This window comes from Crotalus tigris, unplaced genomic scaffold (assembly GCF_016545835.1).
Source record: "Crotalus tigris isolate CLP2741 ecotype Arizona unplaced genomic scaffold, ASM1654583v1 scf7180000018337.88424, whole genome shotgun sequence".
Classification (NCBI taxonomy): Eukaryota; Metazoa; Chordata; class Lepidosauria; order Squamata; family Viperidae; genus Crotalus; species Crotalus tigris.
The window spans coordinates 1-26,361 of NW_024096951.1; the positions used below are offsets into that span (position 1 = coordinate 1).

Consider the following 26,361-nt stretch of genomic DNA (forward strand, 5'->3'; position numbering starts at 1 on the left):
AATTATATATATAATTGTCCCAGGAGTTTGTGAAATACACATTGTACCCAGTGGTGGGATTCAAATATGTGAACAACCAGTTCTCTGTGTGGATGCCGCTTCCGGAAGTCCATTTTGGGCCTGGGCAACAAAAAATTAGCTACCGGTTCTGCTGAACTGGTGCGAACTGGCTTAATTCCACCACTGATGGTACCATTTATAGCAGACATGTCAAACCCGTGACGTCACATGATGTCGTGCAACGTATCGGGCCGGTTTTGCCATTGTCGGCAATGGGGTGGGCGTGGCTTCCATGTGACATGTTTGGCACATGGGCCGGCAGTTTGACACCCCTGATTTATAGTGTCCCCAAGGAATCATAGTTTTGTGTTCTGCCCTGAGTTCATTGGAGTTGGGCAGTCAATAAATTTAAATAAATAAGAAAACGATCTATAGAAATTGTTATAGTTGCAAAACATGTATGCATTATCATGCAGAAATGTAAGGATAGTATCTAACGTTAGATCTATTTTATCTAATAGTATCTCTTAGGAAGAACAGTTACTAAATCTAACTTTTATGTCTAAGTTTCTAGATTTTGCAGTGGGCAACGTGGTAGACTGGACTCACAAGTGAGATTTTCTTCTCAAATAAATATTAGAAGATTACAGAATTTTGGTACAGCTTTCCAAATACATTGGTGCTTGAAGATATTACTTAATTTTTTTACCTTTTTTCTTTACATAGGAAACATGAATGGGAAAAACATGGGACATGTGCAGCTGAATTAGAGGTTCTTAACTCACAAAAAAAATATTTTCAGAAGGCACTGGAACTCTACAGAAAAACTGACCTTAACAGGTGGGGAAAATTATTTTCTCAGAGTCTCTGCTACTCTTAACTTCATGTAAGACTCTCTGATAACAAACATGCATATTTCATTGGCTGCGATGGAATGTCTAACAGGCTCTGGGGGCATAATGAGAGAGTACAGTTGTTACAGGAGGAAGCAGGGCTATTACAAATTTGGGGAGGGGGAAACATGAGAAAGAGACCCAGAATAACTCCATATGCTACATGTAAGTTGAGATAGAGAATTCTTTAGGCAGCTTTTCCAAATTCTGTTATCCTATCATACCAGAATTACAAATCTTTACAGAAATAAAAGTAGTTCTTCCTGAATTTGCCAGTTATGGAGGGACATAATTAACAGACATAATGCTTCCTTAGAAGTTCAAAAATGTTTGTTGGAGAGAGTTGCTGTTGCATAACCAGGGTTTTTTTTGTAAAAAAAAAAAAAAAAAAAAGTACTAGAACTCACACATGTCATACAACCCGCTTTGTCTACCCTACAAGGTTCCATCCAAAAAAGGTGCCGGAACTCTGTTCTGGGCGTTCTATGACAAAAAAGCCCTGTGCATAACAAAAACATTATAGCATCCCTTAGTCTTGAATCTATTGGTGTTGCTGAGATCTCTCTCTCAGTCTCAGTGTTGGATGGAAGATTCCAACTCTAGGAATTATACTACACCATGTGTTTGTGTTCTCTTTAATGTAAATTTAAACTTCAAGCATCCATGAAGTTTAGAACTAGGAAAGGATAAAAAAAGGCATCACTAAGTGCCAGTCCAAGACAATTGTGGCTAAAAGCATTTGTTCTATATGTGATTATCAAATATAAATATTAAATGAACATGAGAAATTTAGATACTGTTGATCAATAAATGAAATGCAATTCCTCAAATTAGTCATAAAAATCAAACAAGAAATCCTTATATCTATGCACATATTCTTGAGACAGATAAGAAGATGAGGAACACAGCACTTTGGAAAAATAGTCTCAGTTGATACAATTTGAAATATTTTGTAAATACTCAGTTCTTGTAGGTTACTAGGTATTCTTTTTCAATTTCATCTCTGGCAGGACACCGTAAAATATGCACAATTATTTTACTAATGCTAACATTTGGTCAAACTACGTAAGCTAGAAGCTTTATCTAGAATTCTGTCTGTCATAAAACATTTTCCTAATGAAGAATTAGTAAGAGAGCTTTCAAGGATCCTAGCATTCCCTGAAACATACAGCAGGAATTTTAAATCTGTTTTTAGAAAATTGATAAAATTGATGTCATATAATATTTATCAGTGCACAATGTATAAGTATCCTAAAATGAGTCAATTACTTTGTAAACATTGTAAGGCTTCACTTATTCTATGGATTATCAATCCAGCTTTACTACACCCAATATTCCAGTTATATACAATAGGTCTTATAACAATTTAAAGAGAAAATGAGCAACAAAAATGTAATACTAAATACAATTTTAGATATACTATGTAGCTGAAAAACACTGGACTTCTTGAAGTTTTATGTATCTTTTGTGTCTAATTTTTTACATGTGGGAAAATAATGATGAATGACTATCTATAGTGTAATTGTATGTAGTGAATTCTGTCTTTTTAATGCTAGTTCTTTCTCTTTCAGTTTTCTCTTGAAAGTTGGGATAAAGCCAGGCTCTACCTACTATCAGGTGAGAGAAAAGCTCACTTGGCATTGCATTCTACAAAACTGTAGCCTTTAATTGTTGTTGTTGTTGTTATATAATACTTAGTGGTGAGTAAAATCTAATTAAGTCTTTCCACTGAAGAAGTAATTCCATTAGAACAGGGATATCAAACACGCAACGTCACGTGACGTGTCACGACGTATTGTGACTTTTTTTCCATTGCCGGCAATGGGGTGGGCGCAGTTTCGGCATGATGCATCTGGCCCACGGGCCGGCAGTTTGACACCCCTGCATTAGAAGAACAAACGTATCTAATCAAGATTCATTTCAGGGAATTTAAGGGTTTTCCAAAGCAAACTTTGGGAAGAAGGATGAAAAGAGACAATTCTTTTACAAATGCAGACTTTCATCTCATAACTTGTGTGTTTCTATTTTTCTTATTTTCATACAGAGTTTTCTTAAGTCTAAACTATGAAAACACATCTTTAATTAAACAGATGCTTCATTCTTTTTATGTTATTTATTTCATGTTTAAATCTTCAGCTGACAGCCGTCAAAGAAGCTCTTGAAAGCTTTTACAATGTAATGCCAAAGATTCAGTGTATTCCTCCTGAAGAGGTACATATTTCTCTTAATGACTTTCTAGTTAATGTTTAATCATTCTTTTCTAAAAACATTGTTTTTAATATTTGGAAGATTGAAAATTAAATATATCTAGTTATTTAATCATTCTTTCAAATGCATATTCAATACAGATTCATCAGCCTGCCCTCGACAATGATGAAAATCTCCTTTCCTTTCCTTTCCTTTCCTTTCCTTTCCTTGTTTTCATATGGTTTAGGTTTATGGAAATATATGGATGAAATCTTTCCTTTTCAAGTGGACCTTTGTATGATTATATTGCAGATCAGTTGGTTTAAAAAAACCTTTAGGTAATCCAGAAAGTATGAGGTCTTTTTTGGACTTTACCCAGTGACATTTTTGGCTACTTTGTTTACCTATTTCATTGATGAGGTGGCCAGCCAGTGCTAGTTGAAAAACTGATTGTCATTTCTCATTGATGGTATATGAGCTGTGGTGGTGCAGTGATTAGAATGCAGTACTGCAGGTTACCTTCTGCTGACTGCCGGCTGCCAGCAATTCAGCAGTTCAAGTCTCACTGGCTCAAGGTTGACTCAGCTTTCCATCCTTCTGAGGTCGGTAAAATGAGAACCCAGATTGTTGGGGGCAATATGCTGACCCTGTAAACCGCGTAGAGAGGGCTGTAAAGCATTGTGAAGCGGTATATAAGTCTAGGTGCTATTGCTATATTTGATGAAGGGGCACTACTTGAGAAAACATTTTCTAGAGTTCTACCTAAGTAGAAAATGCACAGCCTTTTGCATCTGTTGACTGAAGCTATTATTTTTTATGATATCTATTTTAAGTGTATGGATTTTAAAATATTTCCAAGGAACAGCTTCATTTTGAATATTTTTAATGCCATTTAACAGCAATAAAATATAATCTATGAAATCAATATGCATTTTCAAGTACAGCTTATTTCTGTACAAGGTTATTGACTTCAAACTGTGCTCATTTTTTTCCATTGCTGGAAGTACTGCTTTGAGCAAAATAGTTCATAAAGTTTACCGCCGTATATCAATATAAGCTTAATTTATCCCTTGGCCATCTAATTTCTGTTCTGGAAAAAAAATCTTGCTCAGTATTATTCCAAGTAGTAGATATTAAGTTTATTGTGTTGTTTGGTAACTATAAATGTAGTATAACATGCAGATGCAACTGTTGGCTTCTGAAGATTAAATTTATTCTGCTGAACTGTCGGTCATTGAGATATCAATAATTCCTTTATAAACTTTCCTATACTACTTTTTCTATAGTGTTGTTTTATTTTTCTTCTGCAGGGACGGCTACAAGTAATAGGCCAGATTAAATTCTGCTTTACCAAGGAGTTTACTCTGAGAAATTGTACAGAGGAACAATCTGGTTTATCTTCTGCATTTGAAGATGACTTTTTCAGAACAGAGGATCTGTCCGTTTGTAATGATACTTTGACTTACTATCCTTCACATATGAAAAGTTACAAACATTTTGTTGCAAATGTTGTTGAAATTTAGGAAAGTTGAACTTTTTAAAGTTTTGGCGGGGAACAATTATGCATTGGATTTATACAGCAACGCCATCTGTGAAGCTAGTATTAAGGGCTTTCTTTGTGTTTTGATTGGTGACTGCTTGTTTCGTTAAAATTGCTGTCCATATATAATGTACTTTTTCTTCAATAAAATTGGCTTATTTTTCATTTTTTCTCAAATTTATTAGGTGTTATTTTTAAATCAATATCAGTTGCAAAATTATTGCAATCTGTTAGTGATCTGCAATGTTCGTGACAAAATTTATTTAGCTACCTAAAAAAAACCTCGGCATATATTTGTATCAAATACAAGACTGTAGCAATTCATCAAGAAAAAGTCAACTAGAGCAGTAGATAGCCATCCTTAGGCAGCCTTATATTATATATTTTAAAAGCCCCAAACAAATGGTAAAGCATATAATTGTCTGGTTTGGTACAGCAACCAAACAGGACAGTTAGGACTGCAGAAAAAACAATTGCAACCAGCCTGCCTTCCATTGAAGACCTGTATCCTGCAAGAGCCAGAAAGATGGCTGAGAAAATATCTACAAACCCTTCACATCCTGGACATAAACTGCTTCAACTCCTCCCCTCAGGATGCTGCTATAAAGCCTTGCATGCCAAAACAACTAGAAACCAAGACAATTTTTTCCCTTGTGCCACCACTCTGCTGAAGGAATACCTTATTACAATACTGTCTTATGTTTAAGGATATTTACCCATGTAGTATGGCTATATTACTATTATGCTTCTCGTCTTTTCTACTACCTTCTCCTGTTGGTATCTTATGATTATATTACTTTCTTGTTTGTATGTACATTGAGAGCTTATGCACCAGAGACAAAATCCTTATACGTTCAATCACACTTGGCCAATCAAGTGTTCTCTTCTCTTCTATTTCTATTATTTCTATTCAAATTCAACATCAAAGTAACTGCTATGTTATAATGAATATGTGAGAGTAAAATACTCTAGAAAGAACAGGTGGTGAAACCTTATCCTTCCATTTTTTTTTCTAGAAGTACCTTTCCTAAAAATTACTCATGATTATATATCATTAAGAAATATTATTCATTGATGCAATGTGATTCAGGCTTTATATTTTACTATTGAGTTGATAATTAATCAGCCACATACTATTAAATTTTCTTCCTATTCATATCAAATTATTTTGCATTACATAATTGAGCCCAAGAGGGTGTCATTTTCCAGAGAGAAAAAAATGGACTTTGTAGCAATAATTTTCTTAAATATCAAGCTTCCCTGAAATTGAAAAGTTTTAAAGTAGACCCATTTATCTCTCAGTTTGATATGACATTCTTGGGGGAGAGCTGATTCCTGGTTTTATCCAATCTGACTGATCAATAAAACAAATTGATAGAAGTTTATTATTTAGAATTACAGGTAGACCTTGACTTATAACCATTTGTTTAGCTACCGTTCAAAATTACAATGGCATTGAAAAAAAGTATTTTATGACCAATCTTTGCACTTACAACCATTGCAGCATCCCCACAATCATGGGATCAAAATTTGGACATTAGGCAACTGTCATATATTTACGATGGTTTCAGTGTCCCAGGTCACGTGATTACCATTTGCAACTTTCTCAGCTGGCTTCCAACATGTGAAGTTAACAACTACAGTGGTTCACTTAACAACTATGGCAAAAAAAGTCATAAAATCAAACACATCTCACTTAATCACCTTGCTTAGCAAGAGAAATTCTGGCCCAAATTGTGATCACAAGTCAAAAACTACTGTTTTTATCATATCGTATCTTATTATTCTTTGGAGGAATCCAGGAGGAAATATAAAATCTCACTTTACATTTAATCAACATATCAGTTTAGTACGGTAGATTAGTATAAGAGATCATTAAAACAGTGGAATTCCTATGTATAATCAAAATAAGAAAAATTACTCTCAGAAAAATGGGTAAATGGTCCTCAGAATAAAATGTATGTAAAGTATTCTAATAATAACAAATAGATATAATTCAGAGCCTAAGATAATGACTACATTCTTTACGCTTTTTCTTCTCATCATCCTAAATTAAAAATATTTGGCCAGTTCTTGTAAGTCTTGGGAATTATCAAATCTGTGCTGACTTAATGATCCTCTTTAGCCTGAGAAGTACTGGTTCCTAACTTGCTAACTTCATGCACATTCATCTGCTCTCTTCCAAAAATATGTGTAATTTCAAAAATAGATATCATGTTTTAATTTGTTGTAATATTGCACAGTAATTTTACTTACCTTGTAGGAATGGAAAGATTTCTTTTAGCTACTACTATATTTAGAAAATTGCAAATGAAACAGTCTTAATATCAATATGCTTTTAAAGTTGATTTTGTGCAGTGGTAAAGAGCGTATTTAAGCACACAATATTCACTACATAAATGGGATTCAGTTATGACTAGCATAACTGAATAAACATATATCAAGATTTATCTACGGATTTGTACCAGCTTATTTTTTTTAGGATTCCTGTCTGGTCTAGTAATCACCTATCCCTATGATTAGTACTTTTTCCTGCTTGCATATGTACTCAGACACACAAGGACTTATACTGGGGCTTTACAAATATAAATACATGATGGCAACATCACACTAGGAGTTTCTACATTTCTATTCTTTAAAAACAGCTACTGACAGCATGGTGAATCATCACATAGTGAGTACAATGTGCTACCAATTCTTATTCTTTCTCAGAAACCTTGAGAAGATTACAGTATCTGTAATTTCCTGAAGATGTTTTACTACCTGGGGCATTTCTTAAATGGTATAATTTAAATAATTGATCAATTGTTTGTTACCCCATTTTTTCCACACAAGCAAGTACTTGAGATTCAAATAAATTGGTGTTCAGATTCCAGTGGAAATATTGTTGAAATCTGGCCCATAATCATATTCCTAAACACTTTCAAAAGGAACTGGTGAAGTAAGGACCTGTTTGTTAAGATTTTTCCAGATAAGTTGCTTTTTCTTGGGGTCTACATCCAGGAGAATTCTTACACATTACATCTGGAAGGCCCTGCCTAATTTCCTTAGTCATTTTTCATTTATAGAGAAGTGCAATGACATGATTGGAAAATTAAAATATCTTAAAATAACCTTCCCACAGCTTTTCCTTTTCTCCTTTATATAGGTGTATGAGTTTACCAAACCTGACTTGTAACATTTAAAAATTAGAGTACTGTAACTGCTTAGCAAGGTTGGCACCAGTGGAAGATCAGAATGGCTTGGTTAGATACAGCACTTGAAAAATAATTTTCAGGGCAATAGCTGCATTGGCATTACATACTTAAACATGTCAATGACAATTCAAGTAATCCAGAATTGGAAACCAAGGTTTAGATGTTGGATATATTAGCTTACTATTCCTATTTAAATATTCCCATTTCATATTAAATAAGCCCAAATATAATATTTCTTTGAGTTTAATTCTCTGCAAATTCATCTGTGATGGCCAATTAAAGCATCTGTTAAAGAAGCTTCTTCTACCCTGCCATCACTTTTCTTCTTTATTTACACATCCAACTTTAGACACACTGAGAATGAAACTTATGGACCAAAAGGGAATGGGCAAAGGTGACATTTTTCTTCATCTTTTTTATGTTGGCTCTGACCAACTATCAGGCTAATACAGATCTTTTTTTAAAAAAAGAATATTTTAATATGTAAAAAGGAATGGCAATCAGCTATTATGAGCCCTGGTGGCACAGTGGTTAGAATGCTGTATTGCAGGCTAACACAGCCAGGAGTTCAAACCTGACCGGATCAAAGTTTACTCAGCATTCCATCCTTCCAAAGTCGGTAAAATAAGGACCCAGATTCTTGTGGGCAACATGCTGACACTGTAAACTGCTCAGAGAGAGCTGTAAGGCACTATGGAGCTGTATACAAGTCTAAGTACTATTTCTATTGCTATAAAGATGGGATCTTGTTCAAGATAGTTGCTACCTAAAAAACAAGGTTCTCCTTAGTCTGCTGGATCATTCAGAGTGCAGTCCCTAGTGAGTAGTATTACACTGTCCAAGATCCAGATAGCCTTGTTGCATTCCTGTCATGAGATAGAATCACTTGTGCTGCATATACAATACAGGTTTGCACTGAGTCTCCAGCAAATCAAAGAGAATTGAGACTTACTTACATCCTGATTAAGGGTAGCACTACATACTATATTTTTCAATTAGCATGAACAGAGACAATGCAATATTCTCATTATTTCCTTCTGTTCAACACAGTTATATTTATTCTATGAGCAGCATAGTTTCAGTTTGTATAATGTACTGCATATCATCAGTTGAAATAAAGCCATCACTTAAAAAAAAAAGTCATGTAGATTTGCAAAGGAGTGTTACCATTTAAACTTGTAGTGTGACACTAGGTGATAATCTGTAAAAGTAATGGAATATGAAGCCTCTGTTTTTCTCATTCTCTCCCTTTCTTTGTGATCATCTGTCATAAAGCTTTGTTGACTGCCATCAGCTCCTGCACTTGCTTTTTGTTGCTATTTTTCTGTACTTATATGTAAATGCAGGTCATTTGCTGCCTGCTTTTTCTTTTCATCCCCCCCCCCCTCTGCTTACTTACCTTTAGGGCTGGCTATAGGACTGTTTCAATCTGGTTGTGCAGAATTGTTTCTAAGGGCATTTGGTTGAAAGATTTATGTTGAAGCTGCAAGAAGGATGGCTTTAATTCCTGCCCAGTTCATTAGTATACATATTTCATGTGGCTTTTCATTATTTATTTTAAACTCCTCAGAAACTACAGTAATGATCAAACCATGCATTTAATAAATTCTCTGGACTGAGCAGAGATCTCTTAGAGTCAAATAAATATGGACAGAGAGCATTGCTTGATGGCCAGGCCACTAGAATGCACATCGTGTGGATAACTGCAACAACATTTGCTCTCAGAAAGCTGATTGCCAGGCTGGTCGCTTTGTTCTGACCAAATTAAGGATGCATTTTGATTTTTTTTTTTTAAAAAAAAAGGTGTTGTAAACCTGATTAGATTCACTGGGCAGTCCATCTTCTGCCTACCTATATGACATTTCATTGACCTCAATACAAATTACTTCAAATGAAATGTATATAGAATTGTTGCCTTGCTTTGGAGAAAATGTGAACTGATATAACTCCCAGTAGTTATAACTGCCTATGACTTGATAAAATCATTTTGATTTAAACTATAATAGCAATTCATTCAATAATCAGCTTATACTGTATGGTGATTAGTTCAGCTTTCCAGTTTGAAGAGCCTTTTGCCATGACCCCTGATGCATATAAAAGAGAAGCAAGTAGGCAGGAATCTCATTATTATCTAGCATAATACTCCTGTAGTGCCTCCAAAAGACCTGGATATGGGTATGTGGCTTTAATTTAGGAGAAGAGACTTCCCTAAGCTTCCAGAAGCATAGATGCCTCAGATGGTATATGAATAGCTGCTCATCTACAGGAATGATTTCCACAAAAGTGTCAAGTTCTTATTGGCTGAAATATGTAGTCCCGATACTTGGTTCAGGAAGTTTGCATTAGTGCCTAGATTTTAAAAATACTATTAATGTTTTAATCTGAATGTTGCTCAAATTAAAAATCACAGAGAAAACAAATGAACATTTCATAAAGAGGAAAGATCATATAGTCATACTTCAGTCTATGTTGACATCTCTTGAATGGGAAAAAAAAGAGGTTGTACCAAAAGTGCTAGCCACAACAATCTGCAGAAACATTTATGGTACAGTTAATATACTTCCAAATTGCACTGAGTTCTTAGAAGGAAAGAAACTAAGGAGTATAAACTTACATACTACATTTTCTCAAAGAACAGATTGGTTTATGTTAGAGTAGGTAATGTTAATAATTAGGTTTACAAACTCTAATAATATTCCTTATTATAAAGAGAGGGCTCTGTCCTAAGTGGTAACAGGGCTGGAATTAATTTTCTTGTTTATTCAGAGTGAAAAGAAAATTAATTTTCCTACCAGATCTTAAGCTTATCCTGCAAATACATGAGATGGAGTGACTATACAAGCCTTCCTATCCTACAGTGTAGTACATTCTAGAACAGTGGTTCTCAATCTTTTTAATGCCACGACCCCAACTGGTCATAAGTCGAGGACTACCCAACCAGTCGTAAGTTGAGGACTTTCCCTGCCCGGGAGCACCGCGCATGCGTGGTGCCACGCCCTGCACCAGCCAAGGTGTAGCTGGCAAGGGGCAGCAATGGTGCAGGGCGACCACCGGCTGGACCACCAGCTGGCCCAGCCCAAGGGAGTTAAGGCACCCGCTGGACCCCACGCATGCCAGCAACCCTCCCTGCACCCGCCGGCCTCCCATCTCCCACCCCTGGCCCTCTTTTACTTACATTTTTAGTAGTTGCTCAGCAGGGAGGGGTGGAAACTTCCAGACAGCTCACCTTTGCTGCAGACAACTTGCAGCACCGTTTGCAGAATAGGACTTTTGGCAGGCTCAGCAGGGCAGAGATAGCCTGGACAATTCCTATTGGCTTTTGAAAGCCAATAGAATTAGACTCTATTCAAGAGAGTCTATTCTATTGGCTTTCAAAAGCCAATAGAACAGTGGTTCTCAACCTTTCTAATGCCGCGACCCCATAATACAGTTCCCCATGTTGTGGTGACCCCCAACCACTTATACATCACCAGGTGCCAGGGGCGTGGACAAAGAAAAGAGGGAAAAAATGGCGGACAGCCTTGTTGGGCGACCCCCGTGAAATGGTCGTTTGACCCTAAATGGGGTCCCGACCCACAGGTTGAGAACCACTGCAATAGAATAAAAGGGAGTAGCACAGCTAAGGAAAAGGGGAAAAAATGGTGGACTGAGTTGTTTGGTGACCTCCGTGAAATGGTCGTTCAACCCCAAATGGGGTCGCGATCCACAGGTTGAGAACCACTGTTCTAGAAACTATGTTTGCCTTCAGAATTTTTGAGGGAAGGAGTAGATTGATTTGGCACTATTATAGGAATGATAAAAGGTTTACCAAGTGCTGATAATGCAATAAACTTATTTAATAAGCAATAAATATCATGTTCAGACACATCAGGTAACTACTTTATTAGAAAACTTAGGAGACAGAATGAAAAACCTACAAGAGAAATAACTAGGCAATTTCTCTGTAAAATGTGAAATTATTGTCATGGGAAATTCAGAAGAACAGAGCACAGCACTGAAGGGAAATAACCAACCATTTATTAAAGGAAAATAACCAACCATTTATTCAAGGAATTACAAGATGAACCAAAAAGAATGAGAAAGGAAAGATTTTGATAGAAGTTGTAGGCTACAGGGCAGGAAATCCCAGATATTTGATTTGTTGGCAGTTTTTAAAGAAGCTAGGCAGGTCTCTGTCAGTGTACATTGTGTTATTACTGTTAGGCAAAACTGCCCTTTTCAGCAAAGCTGGGGACAGAATGGAACCTTTAGGCTCCCACCATTGGCAGTGCCCACTTTCCTTGGTGACTTTCCTCCAGTTTTCCTCCTCCGCTGGCCCTCCCTTGGCCATTCTCCCTGATCAATGGGCCCCGGGCCCTCCGCTGCTTGCCATTTGGCCCAGGTTCATTTGCCCAGACACTGTTTGTACTGGGAGCTTTGCTCCACCAGAGATGGTGCTGGGAAAGAAGTGCAAAGGGGCTGCGGGGGGGTGGGGGTGGGGGTGGGTGGGATGCAGCCTCCATTTTATTTATAATATCTTTTTTTTCCACCACAATTATGTTGTGATTCTTTGAACTGAAATGGCAATTTAAAAACACAATTCATATTTAATTTATTGTCCATTAGCTTTCCCTAAACCTCAGTCACAGTGACACAGCAAAGCAAGGATCCTCTTTAAGTCTTTTCTCCATCCTCTGCAACCATCAGCAGCTAGTATAAACAATGTCATCATGACATAAGCAAAGCATAGCCTTGGCTAAACTGTACACTGCTGTCTGAAGAACTTAAAAGGAGCAGAAGGAAATGAAATAGCTATGAAAACTGTGCTTATATCTTGGTTCGATGGGAATGTCTTGAAATGTCATCAAAACCCAAATTTCCTTTTAATAGGGATTTGCAAAAGCTTATATAGATTCCTATGCTGAGTTTACTTCATGATTAAAAAGATACCGGTAGTTTCTTCTACTACAATGCATTCTGGACCAGCTACCCAGGAAAAAAAGATACTCGTTTATATCTAAATGATGTTATACCTTTACACTGATACTGTTCATTAGTCACAGATGAAAAATAAAACCTTTACAGAATAAATAATTTAGTAACTTGGTAACAACAGATATGCAAATGGTTCATTCAAGGGCTTTTATTACTCCAGAAGAAATGAACAAATATTAGAATTAATTGCCTTGTACTCATCTCTGGGTAACTTTATGTAGAGATTCTGCAGGATAGAAAACATTTATTAGTCACCAAGGAAAGTCTTTTGCCAAGAGCTCATAAAACAAACTCTGGTTTTCATTCCACTTAATGACTTACTAAGTAAGTCGCTTAATAACTATGTAATAGATAATAAAATAAAGCTACTCTCACCAACTTTAATAATATAAAAACTCATTGTGCAGATTATCTTTCCAAGGCAGTTTTCTTCAGTGAGGGTTTATTTTTCATTTGTGCCTAATGAAAAGTGTTGAAAAATACGAAGTATTCTGGATAAGAGACCTTCATTTTTCCTCGACACCTACTCCACAGTGCAGTGTAATAGAGAAGAGTTGGGCCTACATGTAGATGATTCCTTTTAAATTATTAATTTAGCTATGAAATAAATTCAGTGCAGAAATGTGTATAGTCTTATGCAAAACTGATTTTATGCAGAATGTGAAGATTGCTGGTCCTGAAACCTGGAATCTTAATAAGTTAACTTAATTTCAAAATGCACTAATTTGGGGAAAGATAATTTACAGACATAGTAAAAAAAATCCATATTGTAGATATTTAGTTGCCTCAGGTATGTGCAGTACTGCAAATTTTTTAAGCCTTCTGGCATTTGAATTTGTGGGATTAATTGCATCTGCCCATGGACATCTCCCACAAGGGCCTGAGATAACTGTTTCAGACACAGGATACATTCATCAGCCTTTTGGACAGACTCTGATAAGAACACCTGCAGTAGCCTTGCATCTGGAAAGTGTCTGTTATTTGATACATTGTAACCACCCCTATATACGTCTTTTGATTATGCTGTGTGATGTAAAAACCTTAGTAACAATAAAAGAGGGTGCTGGAGTCAGCTCTGGGCTCTCATCCCGAGATACCTGTCTGCGTGTCTCATTCTCCATGGGAGACCACCACAGAATTATTTTTTCATTCCTTCATGTGGTGTTTTTTTTCCAGCACTGGAGAACATTAAACCTTTGATTTTTAAAATATCAAATGGAAACATTGCCAGTTTGTGATACTATGGTGCCTGGATATTAGCAACCTTGTGGTAACTTCAAGATAATATTCAAAGGAGAGTTTTGAGTATTCTTTGTTTTCAAGGAGATGACCAGACAGCACAGAAATTGGAAGATACTATTAATTAACAGACTTATATTACTTAGCTTAGAAATTCACTGGGATGGTGACTGTAATTATGAAATAAAGAGATGTCTGCTTCATTGGAGAAAGCCAACAACTAATTTGGGCTAGTGTCTTCAATTTTAATGTGTGTATGAGTAAAACTGGATTATCACAAAGATCAAATGAAGAAAAACCAGTGCCTTTGAACCCTCAGCATGATACTGGAAGAAACTGCTAAGAATATCTTAGGTAGAAAGAAGAACAAATAACGCAATACTAGATTTATTGCCATCTCACAATAAATCCTAATAATAAAAAAGCTTAAACATTTTAGACACACAATGTGTCAAAGTAATTGGGAAAAAAATCCTGATGCTTGGAAAAATAAAGTCAATAAGTAAAAGAGCCCAGCAAAAAATAAGTTAGCTGAATGGCAACACTAAAGTTCCTGGAAGACAATCTTTTTTTATATATAACAAAATTTTATTAAATTTATATAGGTAAGGAAAAATTAGGAACAATACAGGTATGGTAAAGGGAGGGGTAAAAGGAAAGGGGGGGAGAAAGGAAATAAGGAATTAGGGTAAAACAAGAATAGGTACAATCACATATTTCAACAAACAAGCAACTGTCCAGATCATAATATAGAGTAAATATCATATTCAACCATTTTTAACAAAGCTTAAAACATAAGCTATAACATATTAAAAACAATTAGTAAACAAATACGTTAATCTATTAAGTAAACACTACTAATAAAATCTCAAAAAAATCCTAACAATCAAAAGTAACAAATGAAAATCAGTAAATCAGAAAAAGTAATCGTATCATCAAAATGTTAGTTAGAACTCAATTAAAAATCAGTCATCTATTCTAAAATATTGAATTCTTCAAGTTCTAACATGTCTCTAACCATTGATAAAATTTTTCCCAAGTTCTAAAATAAATTGAATCATCTTTTTCTTTCATTTCTAATTTTAGTCTATCCATTTCTGCACACTCTAAAATTTTGGTAATAATAATCTGGTCAGATGGTAAGTTCTCATATTTCCAAAATTGGGCAAATACTATCCTTGCAGCAGCTAAAACATGCAATATCAAGTAGTCATTCTCTTTGCCATAATTAGGTCTTAATATTCCTAACAAAAACAATTCTGGTTTAAATTCTATTTGTAGCTTCATCATCTTTTCCAACCATCTATGGATCTTAGATCAATATTTCTTAGCGATAGGACATGTCCACCAGGCATGGTAATAAGTGCCTGGCTGTTGTTTACATCTCCAGCAAATATCCGAAACATTTTTAAACATTTTCGCTAAGCGAACTGGTGTCATATGCCATCTATAAAACATCTTATATAAGTTTTCTTTATATGCTACCGCTTTTGTAAGCTTAATATTTTTATCCCAAAGTTTTTGCCAGTCTCTGGAAGACAATCTTAATGAACTCTTATCCATTGTAATGAAGAGTTGCTAGCAAAACAATTGCACAATGTGACTGAACCCAATTCCCTGCCCAGTACAAGAATCCAAATTAAAGTTTCCCCATCAGATATCTATCCACCCTCTACATAAGCAGATACAGTGAAGAACTCAGCACCTTCCTCAACTGTTTTCTTGTTCAAACTGCTTTTACAATTATACACTTTTTTCTAGGATTCAATCAGAATTTATTTTCCTCTAACCTACTGTATGTTCATTACTTCATGTACTATACTAAAGTATTGAAGGTTAGATTTTAGTTTCCTTCCATGAAACAGCCATAAAACTAATTCCTCCCTTAATCTTGTTGTCTTACTTATTTTAAATCCTCTATCTTATCCAGATTTTTTCTTGGTATTATACTCAGTTTTGTTCATTTCCAGTTTTGATAACCATTTTTCTCTCTTTCCTTCCTTAAATCATCAGATCAAACCCTAGGGAACTTCACTTGATGTCTCATTCCAGTGAATAAGAAATCCTTGATGAATAATCTTTAAGAAGGTTTTCAAGGAGGCAAGAGATGTACAACTTGTGAAAATAAAATAAAGACATGCAATTCTCAAAAAACAAACAAACCAAAAAAAACCACATGGAGTCAATCATCTTATTCATGTGAAAAAACCATGATTCACTTCACCATAATTTATTGGCTTGAGTGCTAATATTGATTTTCTCTATTATATGGTATTTCTTCTCTTATCTCTGTATTTTACTGCATTTAACCTAATTATCTGATATGCCTGATGGGTCTCTGACCTGTAACAAAATGACTGTATTGAATAACCATGGTTCCCTGAATACACTCCACAGGTAGTCCTTAACTCATGATCACAAACTGGGACCAGAATTTCATTGCTAAGCAAGACGGTTGTTAAATAAGCCACGCTGATTTCACAACCTTTCATGCCACGATTGTCAAGCGAAAAACTGCAGTTGTTAAAGGAACCATGCAGTCATTAAGTGACTCCAGCTTTCCCTAGTGATTTTGCTTGTCAGAAGCTGACTGGGAAGGTCACAAATGGCAATCGCATCACCCTGGGACGCTGCAATCCTAGTACGCACATGCAGGTTGCCAAGTGTGTGAATTTTGATCACGTGACCATGGGGCCACTGCAAGGGTGGTCAGTACGAGGACCCATTGTAAGTCTTTTTTTTTTCCCCAATGCCACTGCAACTTTGAACGGCCACTAAACATATGGATGTAAGCCGAGGTCTATCTGTAGTTGATGTCACACGTCTTCAGCCATGGTCAGCAATTTACACCTCCCCAGGAGCTGGATTGTCCCCTGCAAGCTGAAGCAGAATCAACCCCACCACCTTACCGCTTAGCGCAGTGTGGGAAACGAGACAAACGCTTGCTTTCAGCTTTGCTCCGCGGCTGCCGCTTTCCTTTCCCGTTCCAGGAGAGGCAGCTCTACGGACCCTTTCCTCCAAGCCCTGCCGGGCTCTCGGGAGGGGGGGCGGCCGCCCTTGGGATTGATAGGCAGCGGCTCCGCAGCGCCTCCCTTCCAGTCCCCTCGGGCTGCGGTTGCTATAGCACCCTCCGCCGCTGCGCCGTCTTCCTTCAGCCTCAACTTTACCCCGTTAGTGTAACAGCAAATTACGAGGGCTTGCAAAGAAGCCAAGTCCTCTACGGCAGGTGGAGCAGAGCAGAGCAGAGCGTGCGTGCGAGGCAGCCGGTCGACTCGAACTGCCGCTCTCCTACACGCCACGCTGACTGACGGCGCGGGGCTGCAGTTCAATCTTCCCTCTCCTCCCGCCTCTTTTTTCCTTTCGGCGCGCTCTGCGAAGCGGCGGGATTGGCGGCGCACCCAGACTCTCCCCCTCGAGGCTGGTGGTCGCCAGAGGAAGCCATTTTTTCCCGCGACCCCCGAGCCATCCTTCAGGCGGTGGAGTCCCTCGGCGTGCGGGTCGCCCTTCCTCTCTCTCTTGCCACGAGCGCCACTGACTCTTCCCCTCACCTTTGGCCCCGAGCAGTTTGGGGAAAGAGAAAGTCCAGCCGAGATGCCCATTGCTCACTTGCTGGAATTATGGAAAAAAATAGAGGTGGAAGTGGAGCCTATGGAAACGGAGGTGAGCCCCCCTTCCCCATCCCGGCGGCTATCCCGAAACGTCGCGCCAAGTTCCTTGCATGCTGAAAGTGAAGACGTAAGTCTCTCTCTCTCTCAGGGGAGGTGGCTTTCTTGAATTTATATAACCGCTTCAGGAGATTTTCTTTGGGGAGGAGGGGGAATCGGAGGGAGAAATGCCCCCCTCCATAGAACTTCAGAGCGCCCCTTGCGTCGTCCTTCGTTTCTTCGGAAATTCCACTTGTTGATACCGTTGAGAAGACGACGGGGGGGGGGAGGGGAGGATCAGCAGAGCAATCGACAATCCTGCCTCTTAACTGTTTCTCAGCCTCCCCGTCTTCCCCCCCCCCCAGCGAAAGCAGTTGCCTTCCATCCGCATTGCATGCCTGCTGCGCAGGGATCGATGCAGGAACTGCACGAGTTTGTGCATCTTATAAAGTTGACTTTTCATGCTAGCTCAGAACTAGCAGCCCTTCAAACTCCTGGCTTTCTGGCTTCCAGCCTCCCCTAATCAGGTGTGGTGGGCTACAACTCCCATTTTCCGCAACTGCATACCCATGTGCTCCAGTATGGGGATACAGGGGTAGAAATATACTTATTTTCCCGCAGGGGCCTTTATCCTGTCCAGTACTCCCACAGAAAGCTGATGTTAAAGGCAGAATGCATTAAGTAGAGAACTCCTCTATTAGCATATAATACCTGTTCTATAGATACTTGTGCTTTGTGCCTTTTGTCATATGCTACTCCAGGCTGTGCAGTTCTCTAGAAGTGTCAAAAGTTAAAATAAAAACAATAGCATTTTAAAAATGAACACATTTACACCACCACCAAAATTTTGTATAAAACAATGTGCCAGCTTCATGGAGTGGTGCCCCGCTCTAGGAATATATACCCGTGCATGTTTGTGGATACTTATTTGTGGTTTGTTTGTGTGAATAGTATGCTACCCAAGCATTGGAAAATAAAAGGCGAACATGATTTATTATCATCTTGACAGTAAATATACACAAAATAATTATAAAATGTGATACATATTTTATAGGAAGAATCCTTACAACCCATACAAATTAAATTTAATCTCTTACTAGTTCAGTTGATGAACCTTTTCTCATAATTCTTTTGCTCCAGGCCGCCTGGAGGTTACTGATTGATTGTCATAAGAAGCTGAATTCTTCCTTTGGTTTTGAAACATTCCCATTTTGATGTCAGATTTGCCTCTTATTTCTTAAAAGTAAATATTATCAACTTGTTTTAGCAGCCAATAATCGGACTTTCTAGTTGTTTTCTTTCAACAAGTGGTTCCTTTGTTATGCAGTATATGAAAACATTTGGTTCTTCTTCTGTCACTTGTTTGAATATAATAGGTGTTTGTAAAAGTGGTGTCTCATTTTAAAATAACAGAGTTACATGATTTGGTAGTTGATCATCAATCTCTACAACATTAATGCTTTTTAAATCTGAACTATCAGAATTATTACTTTGTCTTCAAAGTACCTTGATAATTACAAAATTTTGATATATACAGGCCGGAAATTAATGGATATAGGGCCACAAATATGGATCTGATTCTAACGAGTGAAATAATAATAGATTTTAAAGTACTGATTTCATTATAGTTGAATATTTTTTCTTTTTTTCCTGCCATAAATCAGTTTTCTACAAACATGCAATTTGACAGAGAGGATACCTTTTTTCACATACGTATAACATATTAATATATGAAAACAAGATTTTAATATTACTAAGAAGTAATTTCTACTGACCCTAATTAGATTTACTTATCAATAAACATACAAAGAATGGAGTTTAAATGACAGGCATTTTTGCAGCTTCATTTGCAGATGTTTGATAATTTTAAAATAATTTTAAATGCTGAAATTTTAAGTGTAGCAAGGATACCAAGTGCAATATGTTAATTCATGCACATTTAGAAAGCTTGAAATTGTTCTTGTGAGACATTATTATATTGATATAAGGATTTTTTAATTTAAAAGCGCTGGGAATTTTACAGTAATAATTAAATTCATGTGTGCAACATTCACTATTACAATACATCTGAATGTTTCATTTCATATGGTTACATGTTATGTTGTCTTCAGTCATAATCTGTAGTATTTAGAAATTAATGTAGAATAGGATTACTTTCATAAGTGGGAATTTGCTGCACTAAGGGGAAAAGGTGCTATGCTCAAACTTTCACATAAGAATCATGATCTTCAACAAAACATTATTTTGAGATGGGAATATATAAAAAGAATGCAGGAGTGAAATCAGATGCTCAAAATATAGTATGGCCTACATTACATTAGACAATAATTTGAATTACATTTAGTAATTCTTCTATATACTTAATACATACGGAGGAGAAACTAAAAGTTTCTTAGGCACTGCTGATTTAATTTGCCTGCTATTTCTGATGGACAGATCAAACAATTAGGCAGTTAAAGTCATTAATTTCTCTGAATGCAGCCAAATTTCTCGTTTTGAGACAGACAAAATCATCTGCAATAGCAAACTAATGGGGCAGTGACTAATATACAGTAGCTAAATTTTGGCTTATTACAACTAAGGAAAATGTTAAGATTGTTTATATCAAAAGTAGCCCAGTGAAGGTTCATCTATAATCCCTAAAGCTTTAGGTTCAACTAATTGAGAAGGAGAATTCTACTTATGATAAACTGGTTCCTATTTCTAATCCATTAGTCTTAGTGTCTAGACTCTAGATAGAAGATACAGTACTTTCTTGGAAGTCAAATTATGTCTGATCTACTGAAGGGAACAGAAATCAGTACCTTGGATAGCTCCAAGGACACTGCCAGCTGTAGCCTAGGACTCTCAAAAACATTACATGTCAGCAACTTTCTAAAGATACTAAAGTTTAATATATTTAGATCCTAATATTATTCACCTAATTAAAGGTAGCAGAGTCAACACTTTTTCCCATGCTAAATTGACTTTATGGAGAAACCCAACTTTAAAAATTGGAAAAAAGATGTTGATATGGAAGAATGAGAATATATAATATAAGTGGGGATATTGATTTTGTATCAACTGATAGCTGATAAAGATGAACTTTTAATAGAGTTAATGTTAAGAATTAAATATCTATTGCACGGGTGTCAAACTCGCCACATCACGTGATCTGTCACGACATATCGCAACCTTTTGCATTGCCGGAGCTTGGGTGGCCGCAGCCTCCGTATGATGCAACCGGCCCATGGGCTGGCAGTTTGACACCCCTGATCTATTGGATATAACCAAATAACAATATTTACAGTTGCAACATTTGTTAACAACATCATTTGGACAAACAGCATTTTCAGCCTCTGAGACATCTGAGATACTAGAATAGCTTGTTCAGTTATTTAAAACAGCTTGTTAAATCCTTTAAAACTAAAAAAAAAACCATACTATTAGTTTTTATAGATATTGGTTATCACTAAATCAATTTGATATGTGGATGTTTAGAAATGAATGGAATAAAGAGTTAAAGCAAGGGTGTCAAACTCAATTTCATTGAGGGCCGCATCAGCATTGTGGTTGCCCTTGGGGGGGACAGGTGGGTGTGGACAGGGTGGGTGCGGCATGCTGGGTGGGCATGGATGGAGTGGGTGTGGCCTACTGGGTGGGCATGGGCAGCTCTACATCATTAGCATCAATGGTGCCTGTGGGGGCCTGGGCAGAAGTGGGACAGATTTGAGAGTCTCTGGCAGAAGGGGTAGAACCAGGGCAAGTGCCAAGGCATAGTCCACTGGAGGAGCCTTACTGTTCCTCTCAGGCCATGCGGGGGGGCTGGATGGTGATGCGGGCTGCCTGGAACCCTGGGTAGCAGAGGTCAAATGCCCAGCCTGGCCCTTGAGCACCCGCGGCACCAAGCCCAGCCCCACTTCCTCAAGGCTGCTGCTCAAGGTTCTCTTGGTTCCTCAGTTTCCAGACAGCCTTGTGGAGCTAAGACTGAATGCATTTCAGCATAGATGGCCACCACAAAATTGTACATTGGCTTCCGGCTGGCCTGGGCCAGGGCCAAGGCAAAGGCAGAGGGGACCATTCCCTCACTGTTTCCAAGATGGCTTCACGGGCCACATGAAACCACTTTGCGGGCCGCATCCAGCCCCCGGGCCTTGTGTTTGACATGTCTGAATTAAAGGTTCTTCTATTTCCTAGACCAGGGGTAGGCAACCTCGGCTCTTTTATAACTTGTGGACTTCAACTCCCAGAATTCCTGAGTCAGCATAGCTGACTCAAGAATTCTGGGAGTTGAAGTCCATGAGTCATAAAAGAGCCGAGGTTGCCTACCCCTGGCCTAGACAATTTGAGAGTATCTTAACTTCTGTTGCAAGAGCATCAGTGGACCTCCAATTACAAATTACACAACAAAAATAATATTTAGAAGACTCAATAACACTTAGCCAGCCATCAAAGTGGCTAGTTTCATTCACTCTAGAAAAGCATTATAGTCTGATAAAGCATTTTTAATTACACCTGGTGAACTGGATGTTGTATTAAAAATTCACATGATTTTGGAAATGATGGAAACACTTTGTTTAAGAGAGGCCTAAAAAATAGTAAGCTTGGATTTGAATTTGTAAGTCAGCCAGCCCTGCCACAAAATCGACAATGATGAACTACAGTTTATGAATTTTTCACAAGATTATTATGAGAATATAATGGAATAGTCCCATATATGCTGCACTGATCTTGCTGCAGAAAAGAAAAATATCATGATAAACATCATAATAGTACTGTAATCACCCACCTGTTCTGAATGAAATAAAATTAATTTTTACATAATTGTGTAACAATACTTGATTTTTTAAAAAAAATTACATACGTGTTGCCATTTAAAGGTTTATATATAAGATCATAAAAATATTTCTTTTTTTTCTTTTTAATTACTAGTCAGCAGCAGATGATACCAAGATGGATGGCGATTTGGAAGAGTCTACAAATGAGGTATTTCTGTTAGTCATGTATGGGACATCATCATTTGTAAAAAGAAGTCTGTTGAGATACTGTTAGATTAAATGGAGGTGAAGAAGATGCATTTTCTTTTGAAAAGAACTTGAGTTCAGTACCTATTGCATATTTTTGTGTTGTTTTTTTGACCACAATACAGAAGTGTTTTTCCATTATCTTCTTCCAGGAAGGTTTTGTTTTAATTTTTAAATTAAAAAAATTAATTTCCCACTTTAATCCATAGCCTGTTTTTTTCTGAAAATCTGCGTCCAAATATTAACCAGATTCTGATCCCATTTTGTTTTCTTGAGATCGGTCAAGTTGAGTGCTACTGTCTGAAAGGCCTCCCGGAACAGTCAGTGCTTTACTACGGTATGTGATAAGGAGGTACATCTGGCAGGACCTAGAAGAAGGGCCTTTTCTGTCCTGGCCCCCACTTTGACACTCTTTCACAAGGCGCAGAAGACATGGTTTTGCCAATGGGCCTGGGGAAACCCAGAGTGGGATGGAGCCCATAAAGTGACTTGTTTGATTGATTGATGCCGCCAAGGAGGTGGAGGTTATTGTTTTTTTATTGTTTGTATATTGTAAATTTTTGGAACTGCTCAGAGTCACTGAGAATGAATGGGCAGCCATACACATTTTCTTAATTAATTAATTAAATTAAATAAGTAGTGTTGGGATTGGTCCAGTCTTTTCAAAGAGAATATCCCACAGTTCAGATCCTGTGAATAAGGCACAGTTGTTCCCCCAAACATTGTACTTCTTACCTATAATTTATAAATAATTCTAGGAATCAGTTTCAATTTTCTTCAGAAGAAAATGTCAGGACATGGGGTCCTTGTGTGTGTTATAAATCAAATAGAACACAATAGAGCAAATCAATACTGCATTCTTATCAGAGAGGATACATAACTTTGCTGAGATAATTTCCAGAGTCAAAATTCTTCCAGCTTCTATTAGAAACCAAGTTTCAAATATAGAGCATGTGCTCCTTCCTTTCTGAATTATATCCTGTCTCCATATCCAACTGGTTATTAGTATATTATCTATTTTGAATAATTTATATATATAAATTATGGGATCTTCCTTCCCAAAATTAATCAGTTTCTCTTTTTGATGATTTTCAGGTAGCATTAAATCATTCCTCTTTCACATTGAGCTTTTGGGGAAGTAAGTTCTTTTGCTTTTAGTTTTTAATATACAGATGGAAGTGCTATTTTTACTTCCTTGTAGATACTATGAAAGAAAGGCAGCACGTAAATATTACACTTAAATACATACAGTTTAAAAATTCAGATGACGTACCTTTCTCTCAAAATTGGGGTAGTTACGTAGGAGGCTTGTGTTACAGAATTTATATGGGAATTTATATGTAATGGCATAGCAGAGATAATGAAGACCTTCCTCCCCAACCAGTGAGTGTGAGCAACAATTTTTGAACTATTTCAGGGGTAGGCAACCCAAAACACTTAAAGAGCCACTTGGACCCGTTTCCCACCAAAAACAAAACACTGGGAGCCGCAAAACCATTTTGATACCTAAAATGAAGATAACACTGCATATATCCTTTTTTACCTTTATTATAGGTGTGTGTGTGTTTGTGTGTGTGTGTTCGTGTGTGTGTGTGTGTGTGTATGTGTGTGTGTGTATATGTATATGTATATGTATGTATGTATGTATATATATATATATATATACACACACACACAAACACACACACACACACAGGTAAAAAAAGGATATATGCAGTGTTATCTTCATTTTAGATGTCAAAAGGGTCTCTCTCTCTCTCTCTCTCTCTCTACTGCCCTTGGTCTGCCACTCCTCTTCCCCGCTCTCTTTCTTTCTCTCTCTCTCTTTCCTCTCTCTCTCTCTCTCTCTCCCTCTCTCTCTTTCTCTCCCCCCTCTCCTATCTGCTGCTCACCTGACAAGCTTCAGGCTGTTGTCCAACAAGATCAGGGGTAGGCAACCTCGTCTCTTTTATGACTCATGGACTTCAACTCCCAGAATTCCTGAGTCAGCCTAGCTGGGCTAGCTAGCTCTCTCCTGCCCTTCCTGCTTCCTGCAGAGACGCAGCAAAGGGAAGAGCTCCGCCCAGTAAGCTTTTCAGCTCCTCAGAGAACACTGTGAGTGCACTCTCTTTTTTTTATACACACACAGACACACACAAAAACACACACACACACACACACAGAGAGAGAGAGAGAGAGAGAAGCAGGGAAGCGCAATTCCTCTCTCTGTCTCTGTCTCTCTCTGCAAAGGCAGAGGAGGCTGGGAGCCGCAGGGGAAGGCTCAAAGAGCCGCATGCGGCTCCGGAGCCGCAGGTTGCCGACCTGTGAACTATTTTATAATAGTAGTCAATAATAATAAATTATTACAATTATATGCCACCCAACTCTCAGTGACTTTACTTTATTAAATATATTCTGTATGCATCCATTTCATCCATTCATATATAGTATACTCAAGGTACATAACAACCTAAGGAGAGAGAATTATTTTCTTCCATTGGTCAAAATGATGAAAGGAAGTTGGGAGATTCCAAAATGTTCTTTGTGGAAAAATATTGTAAGAGAAGGAATGATAGAACCTGGAGGTAGAGTGAAAAGGGAGATCAGCTGAAAATCCCTATGTAGCCACAGGAAAACTAAGTCCAATCCCCTTTAAGTGCCGCTGATCCTTATCTAACTCTAAACAGATGTGGACTGTTAGTTGAGTAGATTCCTGCGCATAGGCTTTATAGCAGTAAATCAGTTTAATTGAACCTTCATATGTGGGCCTAGCCTTTTGTGCCTGACAAATCTTAGTTTTTCAAACCTTATATTTCCATCTTTTGCACACTATCGATGATAGTCTCTGTACTTATATAGGATATAGAAGCATTTATTTCATTTCACCTACATTAAAGATGTGGGACTGGGTGTAGTTCTAGGAGAATGCAGTAAGGAGGATTTGGGAATTGCTATTAAAGAAATGTATATGGATATGTTTCTATTTCCAATACTGTGTAAAACGAGGTGTTGAAGTCATTTGATTCTATATATAGTAATAGCACTTACACTTATATACTGCTTCACAGCCCTCTCTAAGCAGTTTACAGAGTCAGCATATTGCCCCCAACAATCTGGGTCTTCATTTTACCAACCTCGGAAGGATGGAAGGCTAAGTCATTCTTGAGCAATGAGCTGAATTAACCTGCAATACTGCATTCTAACCACTATGCCACCACGGCTCTTATATGATCAACAACCAATTCCCATTCAAAATGATGTGGACTATATGTTTTAGCCTGCACTCTGGCATGTAGGTTACTGTACATTCACAACAATATCAAAACCATATCCGTGATGGATTTACATTCGCCAGCCAAAATGTGAATAGGAAAATCAACAGGTATGCAGATCACAGAGCCAACATTCATACTGAAAATTTCTCTAATCAACAGCATGTGCAGATAGTCCTCGACTTAGAACAGTTCATTTAGTGACTGTTCAAAGTTACAATGGGATTGATCTTCAGTGATTAATGACCATTTTTCACATTTATGACTGTTGCAGCATCCCTGTGATCAAAATTCAGTCGCTTGGCAACCGACTCATATTTATGATGGTTGCAGCGTCACAGGGTCATGTGATCACCTTTTGTGACCTTGTGACAAGCAACATCAATGGGGAAGCCAGATTCACAGTTAATAACTGTGTTACTAACTTAACAAC

The 26,361-nt window shown here is 37.5% G+C and overlaps 1 protein-coding gene across 1 annotated transcript; it reads left to right on the forward strand.

The window, feature by feature from the left end:
• Nucleotides 1-700: 700 nt before the first annotated feature.
• Nucleotides 701-5,598, forward strand: LOC120311234 (ribonuclease T2-A-like; the record flags this gene model as incomplete). Its single annotated transcript, XM_039350473.1, has 4 exons — nt 701-840; nt 2,465-2,510; nt 3,030-3,104; nt 4,391-5,598. Coding segments are annotated over 4 exons (474 nt in total), but the record flags the coding sequence as incomplete, so codon positions are not given.
• Between the last annotated feature and the right edge of the window lie 20,763 nt (nt 5,599-26,361).